The sequence below is a fragment of the Pelodiscus sinensis genome, chromosome 1, assembly GCF_049634645.1.
Source record: "Pelodiscus sinensis isolate JC-2024 chromosome 1, ASM4963464v1, whole genome shotgun sequence".
NCBI classification, from domain to species: domain Eukaryota; kingdom Metazoa; phylum Chordata; order Testudines; family Trionychidae; genus Pelodiscus; species Pelodiscus sinensis.
In genome coordinates, this window is record NC_134711.1 from 128,261,349 (window position 1) to 128,282,137 (window position 20,789).

Here is a 20,789-nt window from a genome sequence, read left to right on the forward strand (position 1 = left end):
GGGAAGTAGCACTCACCCTCCCAGGATTGGGGAACAACAGCGCACTGGCTGGAGCCTTTCCCTGCACATCCATTGGACAGATTCCTCTTAAGAGGAGCAGCAAGAGGACAAACCTGGGACCAGCACGGGGCCCTGGGACCAGCACGGGGCCCTGGGACCAATATGAGCCCTCCCACATCCTCGTGCCCAGACCCTGCACCCCAGGCCCCTCACTCAACCTGCTACCAAGACCCCACCTCCCAATCCACTCCTGCTCCTTCTCCAGCCAGACACCATGCCCCCAAGCCCGCTCCCTCCCCCCAGCCAAACACCCTGTCCCCAGACCACTCCTGCACTGCCCCCCAGCCAGACACCCTATATCCCCAGACCACTCCTGCCCCCTGCCTCCTACCCAGATCTCACACCCTCAGCCTCTCCTGCAACCCATCCTTTTGTCCAGATCCTGTACTCCCATCCCTATCCCACTCACTGACAGACCTGTCCCACACAATGAACCCCTCATTCTCCCCCCCCCCCCCCCAGCCTAGGGGACCCATAAAATCCACTAATCTTGAAAGCCCAGAAAAGTTAATCGGGCCTGAGGCCTTCAACTTCATCTCTTCCCCACCCTCTGGGGCTGGAGCACTAGGGGAGTGAGGTGGTTCAGTTGGGGGCCACATCAGTGAGGACTGGGGGTTTGGGGAGGGGTTTTTTTTTTTTTGCTTCTCACTTGTGTGGCCCCCAACTGAATTTTCTGTGGGTCAGTGGCCCACGTCTCAAAAAAGGATCCCCACCCCTGCCATTAATAAAGACAATGTTGAAACCTTTGTGCGTTGGAAATAGTATTTTACTTTGGTTAAAATTAAGCTTGGCCAACAAGGCCCCAGTTGGGAACCAACCCCCTTCTGGCCACAGCATCCGGCCCCCATCCCAAATCCTGGGGCAGGCCCCGGATCCAGCCTCCATCAGGCCAGCTTCTTAGCTGAGTTCACTGTACGTGTCAGGGGTTCCTCACCCTGCATTCCCACCCTCACAAGCTCCCTCTGTGCCCCTCCAATTCTCTATTTGAGGAACTGCATGCAACTCCCCTCTGCTTGTATGTATCCCCTTTCCTCCAAATCAGGGCCCTCCCATTTTCTCCATTTCAGCAGTTCTGTGAACACCCCTACCCCCCACTTCCCCCCAAACTCTCCATTCAACCCATGGCAGGGGCTCTATGTGCCCCCACATTCTAAGGCCTCCATTCTCACAGAGGACTCCCCACTCCAAGCACCCAGGTATTGGGGGGAGGGGGAGGGAGACGTGGAGTGGGAAATCAGGGCAGGGGGCCCTTCCCCCTCCTCCACCATTATTTCTTCTTTCCCTTTTGGGAGAAAAATCATTGAAGGTGTCAAAATGTTAAACTGTATGCGTAGAAGAAACAGAGTATTGTTATGCTGGAAGGTGTTAACTGGAGCCATCAACCAGTTTTTTGATCTATATGCAATGGTTTGAAAACTGTGGCTGTGTTAAAAAGCTGGCAAGGCAGATGTGTCGCTCATTTTCCTTCCTCCCTTTTTGCTTTCCAATTTTACCCCAAATCACTAATGCCTAAAACGTTCCCAAAATTTCAGGTTGTGGCATTTCCTTTTCTGCATTGCTATTACCAATTTTCCACATTTCATAATATGTAGTCTACCTGGGTTACGTGTTGTACTGTTGTTATTTCTAATCATTGCCTTCACTTCACCACTAAACTAAGACGCAGTTTTAGCCAGTGCAGTCCTCTTTCTTGATTGCGGCCATCTAAAATTCTTCAAGACCATCCCAATTTTCTTTCCCATTTTTCTATTTAAAGTTTTCCCATTAACTTCACTCATAATTTTGCACAGTCTTGTGCAATTAGCTCTTCTGAAGTGCAAAGTATGTGTGTGACTGGTATGGACCGTTCTGTTTCGTCCTATTGACTCTAATCAGGGTATGATCACGCGCCTATAGACAGCTATCAACTTCCAATCCAGTGATTAATTCTTCACAAGATCCAAGAGAGAGCTACCTCCTGTTGGGTGCAGTACCTTTTAGATTAGAAAGCCGTTATCTACAACACTTAGAAACTCTAATGATGTTTTATTGGTTTCATGAGATGTTCAGCATGTGTCTTTCATACTGAATTCCCCTGACCTACTACAGAATCATTTTTCTTTCCACACATTAGACAGGGTGCTGGTGCTGAGGGAAAAACAGCTTTTAAGGGGGGAAAATGTGAGTAGTTGACTGTTAAACAAAGCCTAGACTCATCAGTTAATCATGTAGTCAACCAATTGTTGACATCCCTATTTGCTGCTACTCTTGCCTTGCTAAAGGGTGCATGTATTTTAGGAGGAAGGGAAGATGGTGACCTGGGCCACAATGATTTACAAAGAGAAGGAGGCCTAAGACTGACTTGCCCAAGTTAATTTTAGACCACCCAGACATCTGAGCTCCCTACTGCCATCAGTACAGCTGCCCCACAGCGGTGGGGAGTTAGAGCTGGCAGGGGCAGGAGCTGGGAGAGCCAGGCTCCTTGAGAGCAGGGAACAGAGAGTCTGAGGTGCAGTGGAGATCCAGGCAGGAAGCTGCATGTGTATCTGAAAGCCCAGGCTTGTGGTGGGCAACCTGCAGTCCACTGGGGTTCCATGTGTGGCCCATAGGTTCTTCTGGTTTTTGTCCACATACTTTTGTCATACAGGAAGGAAAAAAACTGACATGCATGTCCAAGTGAGGTACATGCTGATTGCACACCACATTGTGAGAGCCACGCACATCCTCTGCATCCAATTAAAGTGCTGCTACGGTTCAATTGGCACACCCCACAAATTTTAGGTACGTAACTGTAGTTAGCAAAGCAACCCTTTCACGGGAGACAGCTTGGTTATGACAATCTTGTGGTCCACTGAGGTGAAGGAGGGCCACTCTTGGCCCACTCACTAATCGAGGTGGCCCCTCACCGGCCCAGGCTCTTAGGGTGCCCTCCCAAGCACTGTCTCTAAGTATATATGGTTGTGACTATTTTCTTCCACTATTTGATCTGAGGAAGTGGGTCTGGCCAACGAAAGCTCATCATCTAATAAACCAGTGGTACCCAACCTTTAGAGGCTCCCGGGCACCCGGGAGGTGGGGCCACTCACGCGCCAGGCGCCCGGGAGGTGGGGCCGCATGTCCCGGGGCATGCCAAGGGACTGGGATGCCCTTGCACCCGGTGCCGGCATGTGCCCTAGGGCCGGGGCCGCCCAAGCGCCTTGCGCCCGGGGCCGAGGCCGCTCAAGCGTCTTGTGCCGTGGGCCCAGGGCCGGCGCTGCCGCCCGACCCGCACTCCTGGGGCCAGCACTGGCACCGCTCAGGCGCCACGCGCCCGAGCGCCTGCATCTGCCCCGGGGCTGGGGCTGCCCAAGCGCTGCACACCCGGCGCCGATGCTTTTCGCGCGCCTGGGGCTGGCGCCTCCTGTGCGCCACGGGTGGGGCCAGCCCAGGTTGTCGGTGGGCACACACAAATGCCCCGGCGGGCACCATGGCGCCCACGGGCACCGCGTTGGGGACCACTGAAATAAACCATCTTGTTAGTCTTTAAAGTGCTACATAGTCCTGTATTTTGCTTCAGCTACACCAGACTAACACAGCTACATTACTATCACTCATCTCTCAAGTCAGTGAGAGAATGGTGAGGATGCATACCACCAATAAAGGTGCAGAGTGGACACCCATCACCACAGTAATTGCTTGTTAGGTCTACTTACTTTTTTAGAGTGGACATGGCCCCTACATTAGGCAATTTTTCTGAAATTTAATTTAAATCTACTATACTCTCTTTTTGGGGGGGGGGGGGGAGGGTGGTTTCTTCCCTTAGGCTATGTCTACACTGCAAGGTTTTTGCGCAAAAAACTGCAGAGTGTGCACACCTCAAATGCGCAAGTAAATCAGCAGTAAAACAGCAGAACAGAGGGCTTTTGTCGGTATAGGTAACTCCCTTTTGCGCTACAGGTATTGCGCAAAAAGGCAAGTGGGGGTGCTCCAGAGGGAAAAAATACAGGTGCTCTGATGGCCATTCTAGCTTTCTTGCGCAAAAGCATCCATGCACTGTAGGCACTCTCTTGTGCAAGAGCACATCACTCTTGCAACGCGCTTTGAGGTGTGGAAGTGCTTCTTGCGCAAGAAGTTTTTGCGCAGAAACTCTTGCGCAAAAGGCTTCTTGTGCAAGAAGCCTGCAGTGTAGATGTAGCCTTAGAATAGCACCGTGCATTTGTCTCTGTTGGCTTTCATTTTTCTGTCTCTAGTCCAGTTGTCCAATTTATCAAAATCTTTCTAAATTTTAGCTGTAACCTTCTCAGTATCGGGAACCTCCCCAAGCTTTGTGTCATCTGCAAACTTGATCAGGATGCTCTCTACCCTTACATTCAGGTAATGAATCAAGGCGCTAAGACAACAATGGACCCAGAAAAGAACCCTGTGGATCCCAACTTGACACTTTTTGTTTGTGGTTGTTTAAAGAAGTATGTATCCACTTAATGGCAGTTCTGGCAAGCCTACATTGCTCCATCTTATCTATCAGAATGTCATGTGGGACTGTGTCAAAAGCCATGCTGATGTCCAGGTGTATCTTGACCTCCACATTCCCCCCATCCTACAAAACAACTAGCCTGGTGAAGAAGGAAACCAAATTGGTTTGGCATTTCTTCTTGGCAAATCCATGCTGACTTCTAGTGATTACCCTTTCATCCTCCAGGCATTCACAAACTGAACATTTTATGTGTTACATGGGTAGCTTCCCAGGTACTGTATCCATAGACCAGTCAGTCTGACTTTCTTTACTGGCTCTCCCTTTTCCCCCGTTTTAAAGACAGACACTATGTTAGCTCGTTTCCAGTCTTACAGGACCTCTCCGGTCATCCATGAGTTTGTAAATATTAATGCCAGTAGCTCTGCAATTTCTTCAGCTTAATTCCAACAGTACCCTTTATTAAATTGTGTTAGTTAAAAATTGTTCACCAATACATTTTAAAAATGCAATCTGGCTTCATAGTGCAGGAAGTCATTAGTTGTAATTGTAGGGATTGAAAGCAGGAATAAAACATGAGCATATGCATACCACCAGGGGCAATTTATGCAGAACAGAAATTACTATTTCATTTTAAATATTTAACTTAAGTTATTGAGCAAACACTGCATGTAAACATCTCAAGTTTGTATTAAACTTTTATGTTAAGTTGACAGTTATTTTATTAATTTATATAACCCTTTTCACCACAGCAACTAGGTGTACTCAATGCAAAACATTTCAAACGTTTTAAACCAAAGCCCAATAGCCACATGAAACAAAGTAAGTGGGATTTACAAACTCTTGCACATTTTTTTGGAGGAGATGTGTGGCTCTGTGCAGATTTGAACAGGTAATAAGGGAATTTGTGTTAAAAGTCTAAAGAAGCATTAAATTACATTACTATTATTGTACTTATTTATAATTGTGTGTACAATTTCCTAGTAAAATCATATTTTTTTAAAACTATAAAAGCAAGTTATATTCATCCCCTCTGCATTTCATAAGGGAAATTAAGTTAAGTTTTTAAAAAGCAATCTTCAAAGTCCAAACAATAAAATTGGTTTCTTTCTTCTAAGAATTTAGCACATAAGTGCCTATAAACATTCTGGCAATTGACTAGAAATCAGAGGCAAATACAAATTCACATATTGCAAATCCTATGCCACAAAACGTCTTCTGAAAAAATTGTTTTCAATTTTGAAAATGAGTTTTCTCGCACCTATACAATGGCTAGGACCCAACATCCCTCAATAGAGATTTTCAAAGCATTCAGTGTGAAACCGCTGACCTCCGAACTTCTAGCGTGGTTTTGCCTACAATAGAGAACTGAATAGTTTGTAATTCAAGCAGTAGTGTGCTTGCATCAGCCACGAAGAATTGGTTTACCACTGCACAGCTATATTAGAATTCTCCTTAATGGTTTTGGTTGCAAGCAGTGTTCCCTCTAATTTTTTTTATGTCCAAGTGTGCAACGATGGTTGTTATATGCACCAATATGGAGATGATGTGCAACACATCACCTCCATATTAGTGCACATAATAAAATTAATTCTGTACATTGACAATCTGTGGCGGGGATGAGGCCAAGGGATTTCGTGGGGGGGGGGGGGGAAGGGGCTCAGGGTTTGGGAAATGAGGGCTCTAGCTGGAGGTGTGGGCACTTGGATAGGGATGAAGTGTTTGGGGTGCATGAGGAGGCTCCAGGCTGGGGCTAAGGGGTTTGGAATGTGAGAGCAGACTCAGGGCAGGAGGTTGGGCTGGGGATGCAGGGCCTGGCCACAAGTTATGGTGCAGGAGGGGGCTCATGGCTCAGTGTGGGGTCTAGGAGTAGCTAGGGTGGTGATTGGGGCACTTACCTAGGGCAGCTACCAGGTGTCTCCGTGCTGCCTTGTGCTCACCTGCAGACACAACCCTTGGTTGCTTCCATTGGCCAAGATTTCCAGCCAATAGGAGCTGCGAGGTCAGAGCTTCCCAGTGCTCCCAATAACAGGGCTCCAGCCAGTGGAGGGTAGGAAGGAAGGCTTCTGATTCCTCACTCCCCCCCCCCAAACACCAGGAAAGGCTACCCCAAACACAGAGGCTTTACAGGCTGTATCCTAGGCCCCAGGGTAAGGAGACCCCAGGCTGCAACCCTTAAAAACCCTTCTTACTCTGGGTCTGCTGGTGGGTTCAAGGAAATAATGATTTACAAAATTAAACTGATTTCTTACATTTAAATGTGCTGTCAAACCTTAAAATTAATCAAGATTACTCATGCAATTAAAAATTAATCATGATTAATCACACTGTTAAACACCATTTAAATATTTTTGTACATTTTCTATCATTTCATATACAGATTTCAATTACAATACAGACTATAAAGTAGAACGGTGCTCGTTTTATATTATTTACTATATATATTTGCTCTGTTGAAAAGAAATAGAAGAAAAAAATATTTCAATGCACCTTAGACAACTACTGTAATGCAATCTCTCTATCATGAAACTTGAACTTACAAATGTAGGATTTTTTTTTTAACATAATGGCACTCAGAAATGAAACAATTTAAAACTTTAATGCAGGTAGGGGTCCCAGGAGGACAGAGGTGATGATGGGAGCAACCAATGACTTATGGAGGAGGACAGTGATGGAGGTGTCTTGCTGCTGCTGCTGCTGCTACTGGGCTGGCCAGGCTCAGCTCCTTTTACTGAGCTGGGTGGCTATTACCTCAGGGACTTAGCACCAATATGGCACAGGGGGGAGAGTCTGGTGTAGGGAGGCTGAGCTTACCTAGACCTTAGTTCTCTATGGAATACGCTCCAGCCCCATCCAGTGTGAGAGGCAAAGGATCAGGATCCTTACTTCTCCATAGGAACTGGGACGGAAGTCACCTCCTCTTCTCTCTTACTGGAGGAGGACTGGGTTACTGCATCAGACCCGACACGGGTCCTTCTATTGCCAGTGCCTCCTTCCCAGCACAGGGGTATGTTTAAAAAAAAAAACATAATTAAAAAAAATTACAATCAATCACAGGCATTAACTGCAATTAATTGACTACCCTAATAATTTAAATCAAGATTTTGATTTACATGTTACTCGTTCTTTACTTTCTTCGTGTTAAATGGCTATAGTTGATGCTTTGTACTTCTTTAATTAGTTTCCTAATTGTTAGTAGGGTGAAAAAATGCTCTGAACTCTGAAATTCTAAGATGCTTCACACTTAAAATGCTCATCTATCGTGAAAAGGCAAATCCAGTATCTCATTAAACATCATTACTATCAGAACAGTACAGACACCAATGCAAAACTGACAAGCATATTGTCTGCGCAATAGTTGCGGCTCACACCAACTTCTGAAATACTCAACTTGAACAAGAAAACTGAAGCATTTCTACAAGGCCACACTCCCACATCAGAGCTTCTGGGACTGGTGCTCCTAAGATAACCTAGCCGTTTTGCCTAACTAAAGCATCAGAGACGTCACTGTTTACAGGGCTGCGGCACATCGAGTGAGAGAGAGAGAGAAGCATATAAAGCTTCTTATGTTATATTCTTATGACTGAGAGAGTGTTGGCAGCAGAAGGTGGTGCCAGAAATTCCCCTGCCTGTAGTTCCCACCATCCAGTTACTCATATGCACTTTGCACTAACTTCATACTCTTATTGTAGAAAACCTTGGCTTCTGCGTGTATAAAAACGGTCAGTTTATTACTGTATTGAAAGTCTAAATAACTTTGTATTGTTAACAGACACTTTTTTGTTTTCAAGTTTCAAATATGTTATGCCACCAAGGGGAAAAAATAAAATGTTAATAAAATTTTAGATCTGAATGATGCAAATGTTATATACATACTTAACTCTAAGGATTCAGGTTATGGGGACTAGACATGCAAATAAATTTACATTCATGCTGAAGGGCCTGTGTACACATGTATGTATTCTTTAATGAACTCTGTATGTGGATATTCTTATTCCAGATTAAGGGCACCATTTTTCCAAATTAGATAATTTACTCCACTACTTTGGTTGTGGATTTAAGTCAGAAAAAGGAACTCTTCGTCCACTTTTTTTTTTTTACTTGTATCTTCTTACAATAGTCACTTTGCTCCTGTCACTGAGGTGACAGTGTGTAAAAATGTATAGGTATGCCAAGTCTCCACTAGAAAAATTAGACTAATTAAAGCAATTACAAGCCTCATACAATGCCTCAAATGGCATACAAAAACTGCATACTAAAAATCACTCCTACAGTCATGTTTAGTTCTAACTTCTTGAGCAAGCATTACATTGAAATGGCAATGCTGGTGTTGCTGTGTTGGTCCCAGGACAAGAGAAACAAGTTGGGTGAGGTACTATCTTCTACTGAACCAACTTCTGAACTCTGTTCATTGATATCTTACTAAATTTATACAGCCCTTTTCTCTGCAAGAGAATGATTCCAATAACCAATTCACTATGATTTACATAATTGATTTAAATCCCTCAATTTTGAAATACATCACTGATTTAAATCAGGTTGAGACTTTTTCAAATGAGTTTTACAATGTGCTATTACAATTTTTAATTAAAATGAATAAATACTGGATTGTGTGTGTCAATGCCACCAATTCCACACTGGCATCTGATCTATAACACGTGTAGCAACTGACACTGTAGTCAAACAATATGGGTCAATAAAAAGAGACATGTAATAACTAGAAGAGTATGATATGTAAATTGAAGCATGAGAAAAATCATTCCATTTCTTTAGAGAAGGTTTAAACTTAAGAACTACCTCCACCACATATCGGGAAATCAGCCTACACTGTCATGAAAAACAGTACACTACTCTGTGCGATGTCACCCAGTAAATGAAAATTATTACAATGTGAACTGATTATAAAATTTTACTTGAGTTTTTACTAGCAATTATTTTAACTCTGGAGTTAGCTAAATTAAAAATATACCACTGAAATGTAGGACATTAGTTAGACCTTCCAGCAGACTTTTAAAATTCCTTTTCACTTCACAGTATACCCAGACGTGAGAAAAACTAGTTAGTCTTGGTAGCACATTCCTCGAGACTTTATCACCAACTCTTTAACATTGATTTTTTTCTTTTTGCATAAAACTAATAAATAAAGCTGTCTGTAGAAAATGTCTGTTTATGCATTTTCATCAGCTGCACCACTATTAAGAACAGCTTCAGTTGTAGGTTGACAAAACAGTCCCGAAAAAGGGGATTGGGACTTGGTTGAACCGTCTTCTAAAACAGTAATGAAAACTCTCAGTGACTTCAATTGACTATAGCATCCCTTTCCCCTCCCACTGAACCACACATACAGAGTTTATTCCACTGCCAGGAAAATAACTGTCAAATAATCAACTGCAGCGCAGAAAATTAAAACCTGAAGCTTAGGCCATATGTCTACACAGTTGGCTAGAAATACCTCTATGCATTTTAAGTTACGCTGGCTTTCTGTATATAAAAATGCCAACCAAAAAAAAAAATTATACTTGGTTCCCCATGCATAATCTACCAATAATGATACATAAAGCTAGGAGGTTTTGGCAGTGATAGTGATGGTTACCCCATCCATTTATTTTCCCACTATCTCCACTAGAGCAACATTCCCTATGAGAGCATTCCATTCCGCAGATTGGCCAACACTGTTTGGGGCAACTTCCTGGCTGACAACAATACGAGAGCCATTCCAAAGTTCTCGAAGGCCTGAAAAACTAGTGCAACTGGGGATAAGGGAAATTTGTTTTGAAAACTGTGGTTAGAAAACTCAAAAGTCATGTTACAATTTAATGGGGCACTGCCAAGAAGTCATGATGCAACATCTAAATAAAATTAAACTGCTTTAATGGTGCACACACATTCAATTCAGTACTTTTGTATTTCTACATCAAATGTATCAACACCTTTTAAAGGTTTTCACAACCAACTCAGCTAACATCGGGGACTTCTTACACATGCCACTTTATACTAAAGATGTTAAATAGTGGTTAATTTACTAGTCAAGTAGTCAATGGAATTTCCATCGACTCCTCAATAATCACTTCTGCATTCCTCCTTTGTAGAAGAGCCCCAGCAAGGGCTCTTGTACATTTCAAAGGAGCAATGCGGAACACTGAGTGCAGCCTGGGACCAGCGGGAAGTCCTGCTGACTCTGGACTGCACATGGCGTGCCTGCTTTGAAATGTACACGAGTCTCCAATGGGGGTTCTTGTGCATTTCAAAGCCAAAGCAAACTCATGGAGGCTGGGGTCAGAGGGGGACTTTGAGTCCCCCGCTGACCCCAGGCTCCATGTTGCACTAGCCATTTGAAATTCCACGCGGAACCCAGTGTCAGCTGATCCTGGGTTCCACAGAAATGTGGCACGGAGCCTGGGATCAGCTGCGGCACTGCCCTTGATGTAACCTCTTCCCTCCTTCTCCCTCCCCATTTTGCTGCCACTATCTGATTGAGGCAGCAAGGGGCGGGGGAGAGAAATCAACTAGTTGACTATCTGCGTATCGGATAGTTGACTAGTCTTTAACATCCTTATTTTATACTAGATAGATTAATGATGTAGAGGGGTAGCTGGTTATCCAGTAAGCACTGCCTTATTGGCAAGCTTATCCTGGTAACCGGCTAACCAGAACCTAGCCTGTCCTGAGCAGACCCCCCCCCCACCCAGGGGGCTATATTTGGCCAGGCTGGGCCCACTGCACCGCAGACTGATTAAACATATAGTTTAACTGGTTAACATTTTTAGCAGGATTTTACATCCCTTTTAGATTAGACTTTTCTGAAAATGGTCACTATATTTTCTCATTAAACCTTATTTAGTTGCCAAGACATTTTACTTTATAAAACTGAAATAAGGAACAACTGAGCATAAGAAGAGTGACAGGGTTTGTTTCTCAAGTTCTAGTTTTTACTATTAGGCTGCTTCATTGTAGGTTCCACACAGAGCCAATGGGCACCAATATAAAACTCCCAGACAGCACACATCTATCTATGCAGCCATCAATAACAGGGATGTTTGCGTATAACCGACTATTTACTTGATAAGTGGATGCTTATTGGTTAACAGTGCTGGTTACACTCAGCGAAGCCTCCTCCCCAGGAGCTGGGCAGACAAGGGCTGCCCACTCTGCTCCTGGGGAAGAGGCTTCATTGCAGCAGCAAAGCTGACAGTGAAGCCTCCTCCCCAGTAGTGGAGTAGGCAGGGGGCTGGCAGTCCCATTTCCAGGGAGGCTTTGCTATGGGCTCTACAGTATAAAGCTAAGCTAAGCTTTATACTGCAGCGCCCACAGCACAGATAACCGAGTAATTGCTGAGATTTTCAATGGTCATATTGTTACCCTATTACTTAATTGTTAACATCCCTAATAAAGAAGTGTTACTGAAACAGAAAAAATAATTTTCATACTTTTCATGTTTCCATCCTTGTGCTTAATGATCAGGAGAAAAATTTTGACTTATGACCAGTATAATAAAACAAAAGCACTCTCCTCTCTGACAGTTGTCTTACTATTGCAGATACAGGTGAACTTTCTTGCTCAATCAAATTAAATTAAAACACACTTTATTTGTAAGCTACTCTGCACTGTGGACTATATTCAATTTTTAAGAAAACAAATGTTGGTGTAAAGTGAGCCACTAGGTTACTGCACCAGTCTTTCCCTTCTGGAGACCATCAGCATTAAAAAGAACATCACAAGCCACCATGCATTTCATGGTCTTGTCCTAAACTTCAGTAGATATTCATCTACAGTAAAACTCCATTGGTCCGGCATCTAATGGTCCGGCACTATCAGGAACCCGGAAGTGCTCCGGGCAGCCGGACCATTGGAGCTGCTCTGCCCCCAGCTTCCCCAATTTAGCTGCTCAATCAGGGAAGCTGAAGGCAGAGCAGCTGGAGTGCCGCCAGATAGCGCCGAGGGGCAGCGCTACGGGACCTGAGGGACCAACCCGGCAGCCCCCACAGCTGCTCTGCCCCAGGTGTCCCCAAGAGCAGCTGGGGTGCTGCCAGGTTGGTCTCGCAGCACCAAGGGTCGGCGCTACCGGACCAACCCGGCAGCACTCCAGCTGCTCTGCTGCAGGCGTCCCTGATTCAGCCGCTGCTGAAACAGCATCCTCCCCACCCCCGACTCCTCATAGCCCCCCCTTCCGATAGTCCAGCATATCTGATAATCCGGCACCCCCTGGGTCCTAAAGGTGCTGTACATCCCAAACCTGTCACTGAATTTAGCATGCTTGATAGCAGCCATTTAGGAGAGGCCCTCAGAAGAGAATAACCAGAGAGTACTGCAAGTCACAACTAAGTTCCACTACCAGACCTTGAAATCAGAGTTAAGGAGAAGAAAGCTTATACTATGCCTACCCTAAACCAGTTGTACAGTATCATTGTTTTTATTATAACAGAATTTCCCAAAAGCACTAGGGTCAGATGCTTGTAATAAATGTATTTTCTAACTGAGGGCTGAAACCTCTTCCTGAACATTATTAGTTTGTTTTTTCCTCATGTAGTACAACATTTACACTAGATCATAATAGAAATGCTGAGCAAACACCAAAAAAAAAAAAAAGTTATTCAGAGCACAGCAGCTCCATAGGCAGATGTTGGCTTTACAAACAAAACTGCATCTGTTTTCACATATTAAGAGACGAGTGAATTAGCATCCCCTGCACTGCTATTACAAAAAGACTAGTTTCTTCTCACATAGTTTGCTTGCACATCTGATGTTCAACAAGCCCCCTTACACATACACAAAAAACAAATCAGCAATACTGCCAATTATTTCACATCTCACAGCAAGTGCAAGAAACCCTAGACCATCATCTGGTATGCAAACTGGTTTAGGGCAGTACCATATTTAAAGGTCACAGCATAACTAGAAACATGCAGATATCTTCAAAAAGTACATTGTTAAATGAATTTCAATAACTGATAAACAGGACATGCCAAAAATTTAAAAAAAACCACACCCCCCCCAAAACCAAAGACTTACCCTCTTGCAGGATCTAAGGCTATTGCTCTGGGCTGATCCAATTCTTGCCAAAATAAAACTTTTCTCAAAGATCCGTCTAAATTGGAAACCTCAATCCGATTTGTTTCAGAATCCGTCCAGTATAGTTTCTCTCCCAGCCAATCGCATGCCAACCCATCAGGTGACAAAAGCCCAGAAATGACCACATTCTGTACACTCCCAGTTCTGTTAAATTCTGTTCGTTTAATAGCTTCTTCGCTCACATCACTCCAGTATATCAACCCCTGGACAAACACAAAGTCCACTGCAGCTGCATCTTCCAAACCACCCACTACAACTGTAGCGTTCTCTTTTCCATTTGCAGCATCCACCAATCGCAGATCACGCCGGTTTGCATACAGCAGCAGCGGGGTAGCTTTAGGTGGAGGAAAAAAAATGACACACATTAGCATAAGTCAGGCTATTACAATTTAAGGCATTAGTAGTTTCACAGAAATGGTATATAAAAGAGCCAATTCAATTATCCCCAAAAAAGGAAGCCTTTGGAAGTTAACTAGATAACCTGAAGACACAGTTTAAAATCTCAGCAAGACTCTCTCAGCCCTCGCAAAGGAGATAAATTACTAACATACTATCCTATGGTGTGTGTAATTCAAATAAGATGATTAAAAAAAACAGGTCTCAATATATTCACTAAAGATCACATGGACACCTTTTCCTACGAGAGCAGAGTTTAATCAGTATGTGAAGGGGAAACTGAGGTAAGCGTGCTGTGCACGATTTGCTCACCTGCTGCTGCTTTCCAATCTAAAGTATGTTCCTTACTAACGGTACATACTTTGAAGCAGCTTGGAATACAAGATCTCATATAAAATGTTAATTACTACTAAAGTGAAGGGGAAAACCAGGGCTATAGAAACTGTGTGAAGTCTTCTTTCAAACTAAGGCCCACCTTCCCATGTTCAGTTACCTGATCAAATATTGTGGGTTTGGGTTTTTGGGGTTTTTTGTTTTTTTGGCATGCCTACCACACACTTTCTGCAGTCAGTATAACTTTCATAAGTAACCCATGAATAAATCTATTGGAAGGCAAGAATCATGAAAACAGAGATTTTAAAATGTAACATATCCATTTAATTATACTCAACCACCAGTATCACATGACATCTTGATTATTTATGCTTCAAGTAAAATTAGTAAGAACCGTTATTTAAAAAGGGAGAAACACCACAAACAAAATTCCTTTTCACAATGCTATCACAAAACACAACTAGCCTTCTCTGTGGTAGCTCAGGTACCATTGTGATGAAGAAACATAAAATGGCAAGCTAGACACTGAGGTTGGCCTTCCAAATATATTCGTGTGCATGTCGTTATATCATTACTATCAACTTAGAAAATTGTAGACTAACCTACAACTTTAAGTTTCCTCTACAGCAGCTTTTCCCAAACTATGGGCTGCAGCCCGCTACCGGGCCACGAAAAAAAAAAAAAAAAAAAAAACAGGCCTCAGCATGGCTGCCGGGATGAGAGTGGGGAGGGGTGGGCTGGGAGGAGATGGGTGTGGGGGGGAAACCAGCCGTCGGGAAGCAGGGTTGGGGGCAGCGGGGCTGTCCGGCAGAGATTGAGGGCTGCAGCAGGGTTGGGGGCAGTGGGGCTGTCTGGCACAGATGCTGGGGGGAGGCTGGTGAAAGCAGGGTTGGGGGCAGCAGGGCTGTCCGGTGGAGATCGGGGTTGGCGGGCTGCAGAAGCAGGGCTGGACCCGGGGGGGGGGGGGGGGGGGAAGGCTGGCTGGGGGGGAGATTGGGAGGAGGAGGACTGGAGAACCAGCCACTGGAAGCAGGGCTGGATGGGGGCAGCAGGCTGGCCAGGGGAGATTGGGAAGAGAAGCGTGGGCCGGCAATTGGACGGCGGGAAGTGGGACTGACCTGGGCACATGCAGACCCAGGCACACGAGTGAGTCCAGCCCCAGGGATTCCATTTTGCCCTCCCTCCCCCCCCCCCGCTCATACCATCCCTCAAGTAGTTGCAAACTGCCTGGCTGGTAGACACACTCATGCAGCATGAGCACATCTACCAGCCAAGCAGTTTGCAGCTACGGACTGAAACACCTAATAATAATAATAAAACTTACCTAATTAGAAAATGCCAGCCTGCTAAAAAATTTACTGGCAGGGAGGGAAGGGAAATGCATGTAGTCTGTAACATTAATCTATGAGCGTTTGCTTATCTGTTAATCGGCTATACCAGGGTTCCCAAACTTTTTGACACGGGGACCAGTAAATCCATTCACGACCTTTTGGAGGACTGGTAACATTCATTTGCATATTCATTAATCAAATGATGAATATTCAAATAAGTTGTTTCTGGTCCTCCCAAAGCCCCCAGTGCCAGCTTTAGCAAAGCTTTTGATACAGTCACCCACAATATTCTTGTCATCAAGTTAAAGAATATGGATTGGATAAATGGAGTGTAAGAGACAGAAAGCTGGTTAGACATGGGTTTCCCAAACTTTTTACTTTAGTTGGAACCCTTTTTTTCAGTACTTTTTTTGCACCCGAAAAATATAAACATAAAAACAAACTGAGAAAATACCAGACATATAACATGTCTGGTATTTTCTCATTAGGTACATTTTATTATTACTAGATGTATCAGTTTGTAGTTTCAAACTGCCTGGCTGCTAGATGTACTCAGGCTGCATGAGTGTGTCTACCAGCCAGCCAGTTCGTAACTACTCGAGAGCGTGGAGGGGGCACAATAGAATCCCCAGGCTGGACTCACTCATGCTTTGCGGGGGGAGGAGGGGGACACAGCACCCTGAGATCTACATATGGCTGGGTCAGTCCTGCTCCTCTCGCCCCCGCTCCAACTCTGCAATTGCTTTTGCGCAAAATCTTGCCAATGTAGAGACAGCCCAGATGTGTCAAGAATAATCACGAAGGCACTGCTGTGTCCAACACAACTACATTGCAGAGGTTGTTCATGCTTTATGGGAGCTCAGGAATGATTCAGAAAGATGTCCTTTTCACAAAGTGATGTAAATTAATCGAATTATACTTCAGATGAAATCTGACTACAAGCATGACTCACAGTTTTACACAGACTGATTCAAAAACACAACTTGTAGTGGGTTCTGAAGGGGTGGGTGATAGAGTATCAAGCCTTTCAAGTTGGTGTGACTTTTAGAAATCAGGCATCCATCAGCAAATGATAACTCTGAGGATTTTTTCCCCCAGCAAAAACCTGACACTTTGAATAAATACACCAGACCTGATTACTCAAACTAGCAGCATCAATAGGAAATGCCCTTCAAGCTTTTTATATGGTACTCATTTGAATTAGACAGCAGTAGAGAAAACTATTGCAAAAAAATCCTTTTCTCTGTGTAACTGATATAGGATTTGTTTGGGGGGGGGGGGGGTTGGGACATAGGATGGGAAGAAGCTATTGCACTGAAAAGCATGCTTTTGTTCAAAACACTTTTCCGTGCTTTATTAAAGACATGGCACAAGATGTCCAAGAAGAACTGCTTTCAGAACTCAAACAGCAGCAGCTACTCAGCAATTCAACTTGATGAACACTTGCTTTTGCTAATGTGCAAAAAAGCAATGTTTGTGGTGTTACAGCCAGTAGTTGGAGATTTCTACATTTCATGGGCATATTGTTTTGCAACCTGCCTGTCTGGAGCCTTCTGACGATTGGTAAAAATAGTGGTCCGATCACATCAATGCAAATCATTATACCTACTGCCTGACGGCTTCACTGTTTCCTATACTAGCTTTTTGCCGGAAAGGAAGTGATTGAAAATCCACAGCTCATCTTTCATGAAGCTGTAAATCAATGCATTTCATTTAAGACCCACCAATGGATTTGTGCTTTTATAGACTGCTCTGTGGTGATATGGGTTTCCCTTGCCATTAACTCCTCTCTCATACTCACAAGAAGGGGAAATGCTTACAAGATTTGAATCGTGAACAAAAAAGCAAGTTTATCTCAATTTTTAGTTCTCTCCCTTTGCTAACACTTTCAATGACTTATCCTGGCATGCTTAGGATAAATGCTAAGGGTAGACACATTAGAAGACTTTACAGTTTGTCTTCACAAATGCAAAGAAACCACCAGAATCCTTCAGATTTTGACAGACACTGTCCTGAGCTATCAATTAGGAAATTAGCATGTCCAACCCAGATATTGGGCTATTCTTTCCAGAAGAGAAAGATGTCACTGACTTGACAGCACAGACTGGACCATGGCAAGACAAACTTACTTTTGCTGAAGGAGAAAGTACCGAGTTTTAATAGTATTACATTGTCATCACATTGTCAGCCTCAATTCTCTGCAACTAAAGCATTCTCTTCAATAGTGATGAAAACAAAGTATGAATCACTCAATGATCCAAAGTTACTTCATTTCAGAGTACTTCCCAGTTAAACTTAGTGCACAGCGAATTTTGTTGCCTCATGTACCACACTGAATGCTGAGAATGAAAAGACTGGATTTCCATTATGACTAAAATACATTTTCATAGCTTCACAACTCTTAATTTTTGTGCAGTTACATATTTTCCGTGCAGCACAGAAGGATTATCTTTGACCACTTACTGGGAGCCTGAAGGTCATGTCAGATGGGCATGTAGATTAACAAAACACTGTTAAAACAAAATGCACACGGTCCAAGTTTAACTCAAAACTATAAATTACCAATCCAAAGATTACATTTCAGTGCCCCAAAAACATTAAATTTTCTATGGGTTGACCTTAAGAAATGGAATTTCTACTCCAAATGAATAGACACAGATTTTGGAGGTGGTTATGATTAATAGCAGATTTTTTTTTAAATTATTGATCAAGTAATGTAACACAGATCCAACTGTATTTCCACTGCAGAACATACAAATCAGCTTACACATCATGTATGACAAGATGTGTGACAAAATTAACAGATAAACAAACCTATAAAATCAGTGTTATAAAATACCAAACTCCCATCTGTTTCTTTTCAGGTTAATCACTTCAGTTCAAACCCAGTTTTGTGATTTTTAAATATCCCATCTATTTATAAGTTTTTGTTCATGGTATATAGGATGAGTATTAAGCCTTAGTTCAGCTGCTGCCTTATAACATCACTGCTTTTCCACATCGATATCATAAAGTAAATACAAGACTTCCCAGTTAAACTGTGCGCTACATTCCTTTGCTGAACACTGCATGTTATTTTCTCCATTACACCATTATAGTACAAGAGAATTTTGGAATTTCCACAATGAACTAAATAATTTTGAGTACAAATTTCTTTATTCATTGCTGTTCTAGCTATACAGCGAGAGAAGCTGAAATTCAGAATAATCATAAGTTTTTGCTTCTTTTTACATGCAGACAAGTTCTGGAAACTGGCTAACAATGGCCAAGACTTCAAGCAAATGCATTGCACTCCCTCTGAATATTTTTTGTCAAATATCTTTAATATTTAAGAAGTGAAGGCAGCTCGGGAAAAAGTTTGTTGCTAGAAAGCAACCTAAAGTAAAAAATAGTAATATGAAGCAACATCCCCCAGCCTTTTTGTTTGTTTTTGGCAGAGACCAATGAGAGGAAAAGGCTGAAAGGGAAAATAATGTTTCCTTTTATTAATTCACATTTCTATTAGAATAGTAGTAAAAATAGTTTGGCTAAGTGACAGAATTATTCATGTAGTTAGTTGAGTAAGACTAGATTTCCCTTCTCTTCTCTCTCAGAGATGATTAATTTTCAAATTTGACACACAGGACTGACACATGGCCCTAATAAACCAGAATTAAAACAATACTGTCATTTCTGTTACACTGATTTCATTGTAATACAGAGTAATTCAATTTGGGCAATGTAATCCTGTAACAAAAAAAAAAAAAACCTTTGCAAAACCATTTTCCATACCCACATATAAAGCATCCATTATTAGCACATCGGAATCACTGAATATTAAAATAATGTTAAAACTCTGGGGAATTCTCCCAAAATTAATACAGAAACTTTAACTAAAAGAATGCTGTCCACTAAACTACAGTTTAAATGGGATAATCCCAGATGCATATTATTAATCCAGTGGGGGAAGGGGGGAAATGATATAGTATTCCCACTTCACCATCAGATTTGTACATTTGACTCCATTTCAGAGTTATTTAGGGGTCCTGTCAACTGATTAGAAATGTACAGCCTTATATTAAACAGTAGTTAATCAATCACCATAAAAAGAAAAACAATTTAAGTAAGCAACTACACACAAGGACATAACAGAAAGGAGAAAACAATTACAACAAGCTAATTTCTAATGCAAATACCACCATTTTAGTCAAACTGAGTACTGCCCACTTGGAGCAAGTAGCTAATCTTTTCACACTGTGAATTCCTTTCCATAAATATTTATAAACTACAAAAACATTTGGATAGTTAAATTAAGTCTTTATAAGTGTGTTAATTTGCCTGCCAAGTATAAATAGGAAAAACATTTAATTTTTAAGGCAATCATCACCCAACATTTATATAATTACAGATGCAATGCTTTCCCCTCCCTACACCTGGAAAATTGTACTGTCACAGAACTATTTTACATCTTTATTCATACTAGCAAGTAATTATGCAACTCTGGTTAAACTGATTAACATGTGGAATAGGTTGTGTAAATATATTCATTTTTAAGAGGAGAGCAAATACTCTTTTTACCCATTAACAATAACCAGATAAAGAACAGAGAAAATCCCAATAATGCTTGTATGCAGTTGGCTCAAAAGAGAAGTAAGTAACATGACAACTGGATTATCATCCATGCCACACTTGTACAAAGCCTCGCATCCTTCACCCAACAATCATCCAGGTTGTGCTCCAAATACTAAGTCAATGGCTGGGACAAATGGCTTAGCTGGGCTTCAGACGAACAAGTATTGTCTGCCTGATGTTAACAGCAGCTTTCTTCCTTTTCATAATAAGCTCTATCCATCAGGCATCCATGAGGTAAACATCTGTGGTTACAGGAAATCCCTTACCAGTATTTTTATTTTCAGCAAAAAGAGATGTATTAAAATATGCCCCAATGTGCTACTTCACAGAAATGGATGGTAGCATAGAATGTAGCACAGTTTATGAGATCTGTATTGGTGGAATCCTTTAAGCTGCCCAAAGTTGCTGAGGGCCTCCTGACAGGACCTAGAACTACCAGTCTGCTCAGGCGCAGCATACCTCTGTATATAAAGGTATCAAGGCAGTCTGCCAAACTGGAAGTGGTCCTGTACAAAAAAGCTGAGGATAACTGAATTTCTGGTGTCATTCCAAAGTCATCT

General features: G+C 42.7%; 1 protein-coding gene across 2 annotated transcripts in view; it reads right to left on the reverse strand.

The window, feature by feature from the left end:
- The window catches only part of LRP6 (LDL receptor related protein 6), a 198,653-nt gene that overhangs the window by 172,407 nt on the left and 5,457 nt on the right, over positions 1-20,789 (reverse strand). The window contains exon 2 of one of the 2 annotated variants that reach the window (XM_075901099.1): positions 13,499-13,892. In XM_075901099.1, the coding sequence (XP_075757214.1) occupies positions 13,499-13,892 (394 nt within the window). Of the gene's footprint in view, positions 1-7,303; positions 7,443-13,498; positions 13,893-20,789 lie in introns of those variants that run through there. The other variant, XM_075901104.1, reaches the window with a different exon arrangement.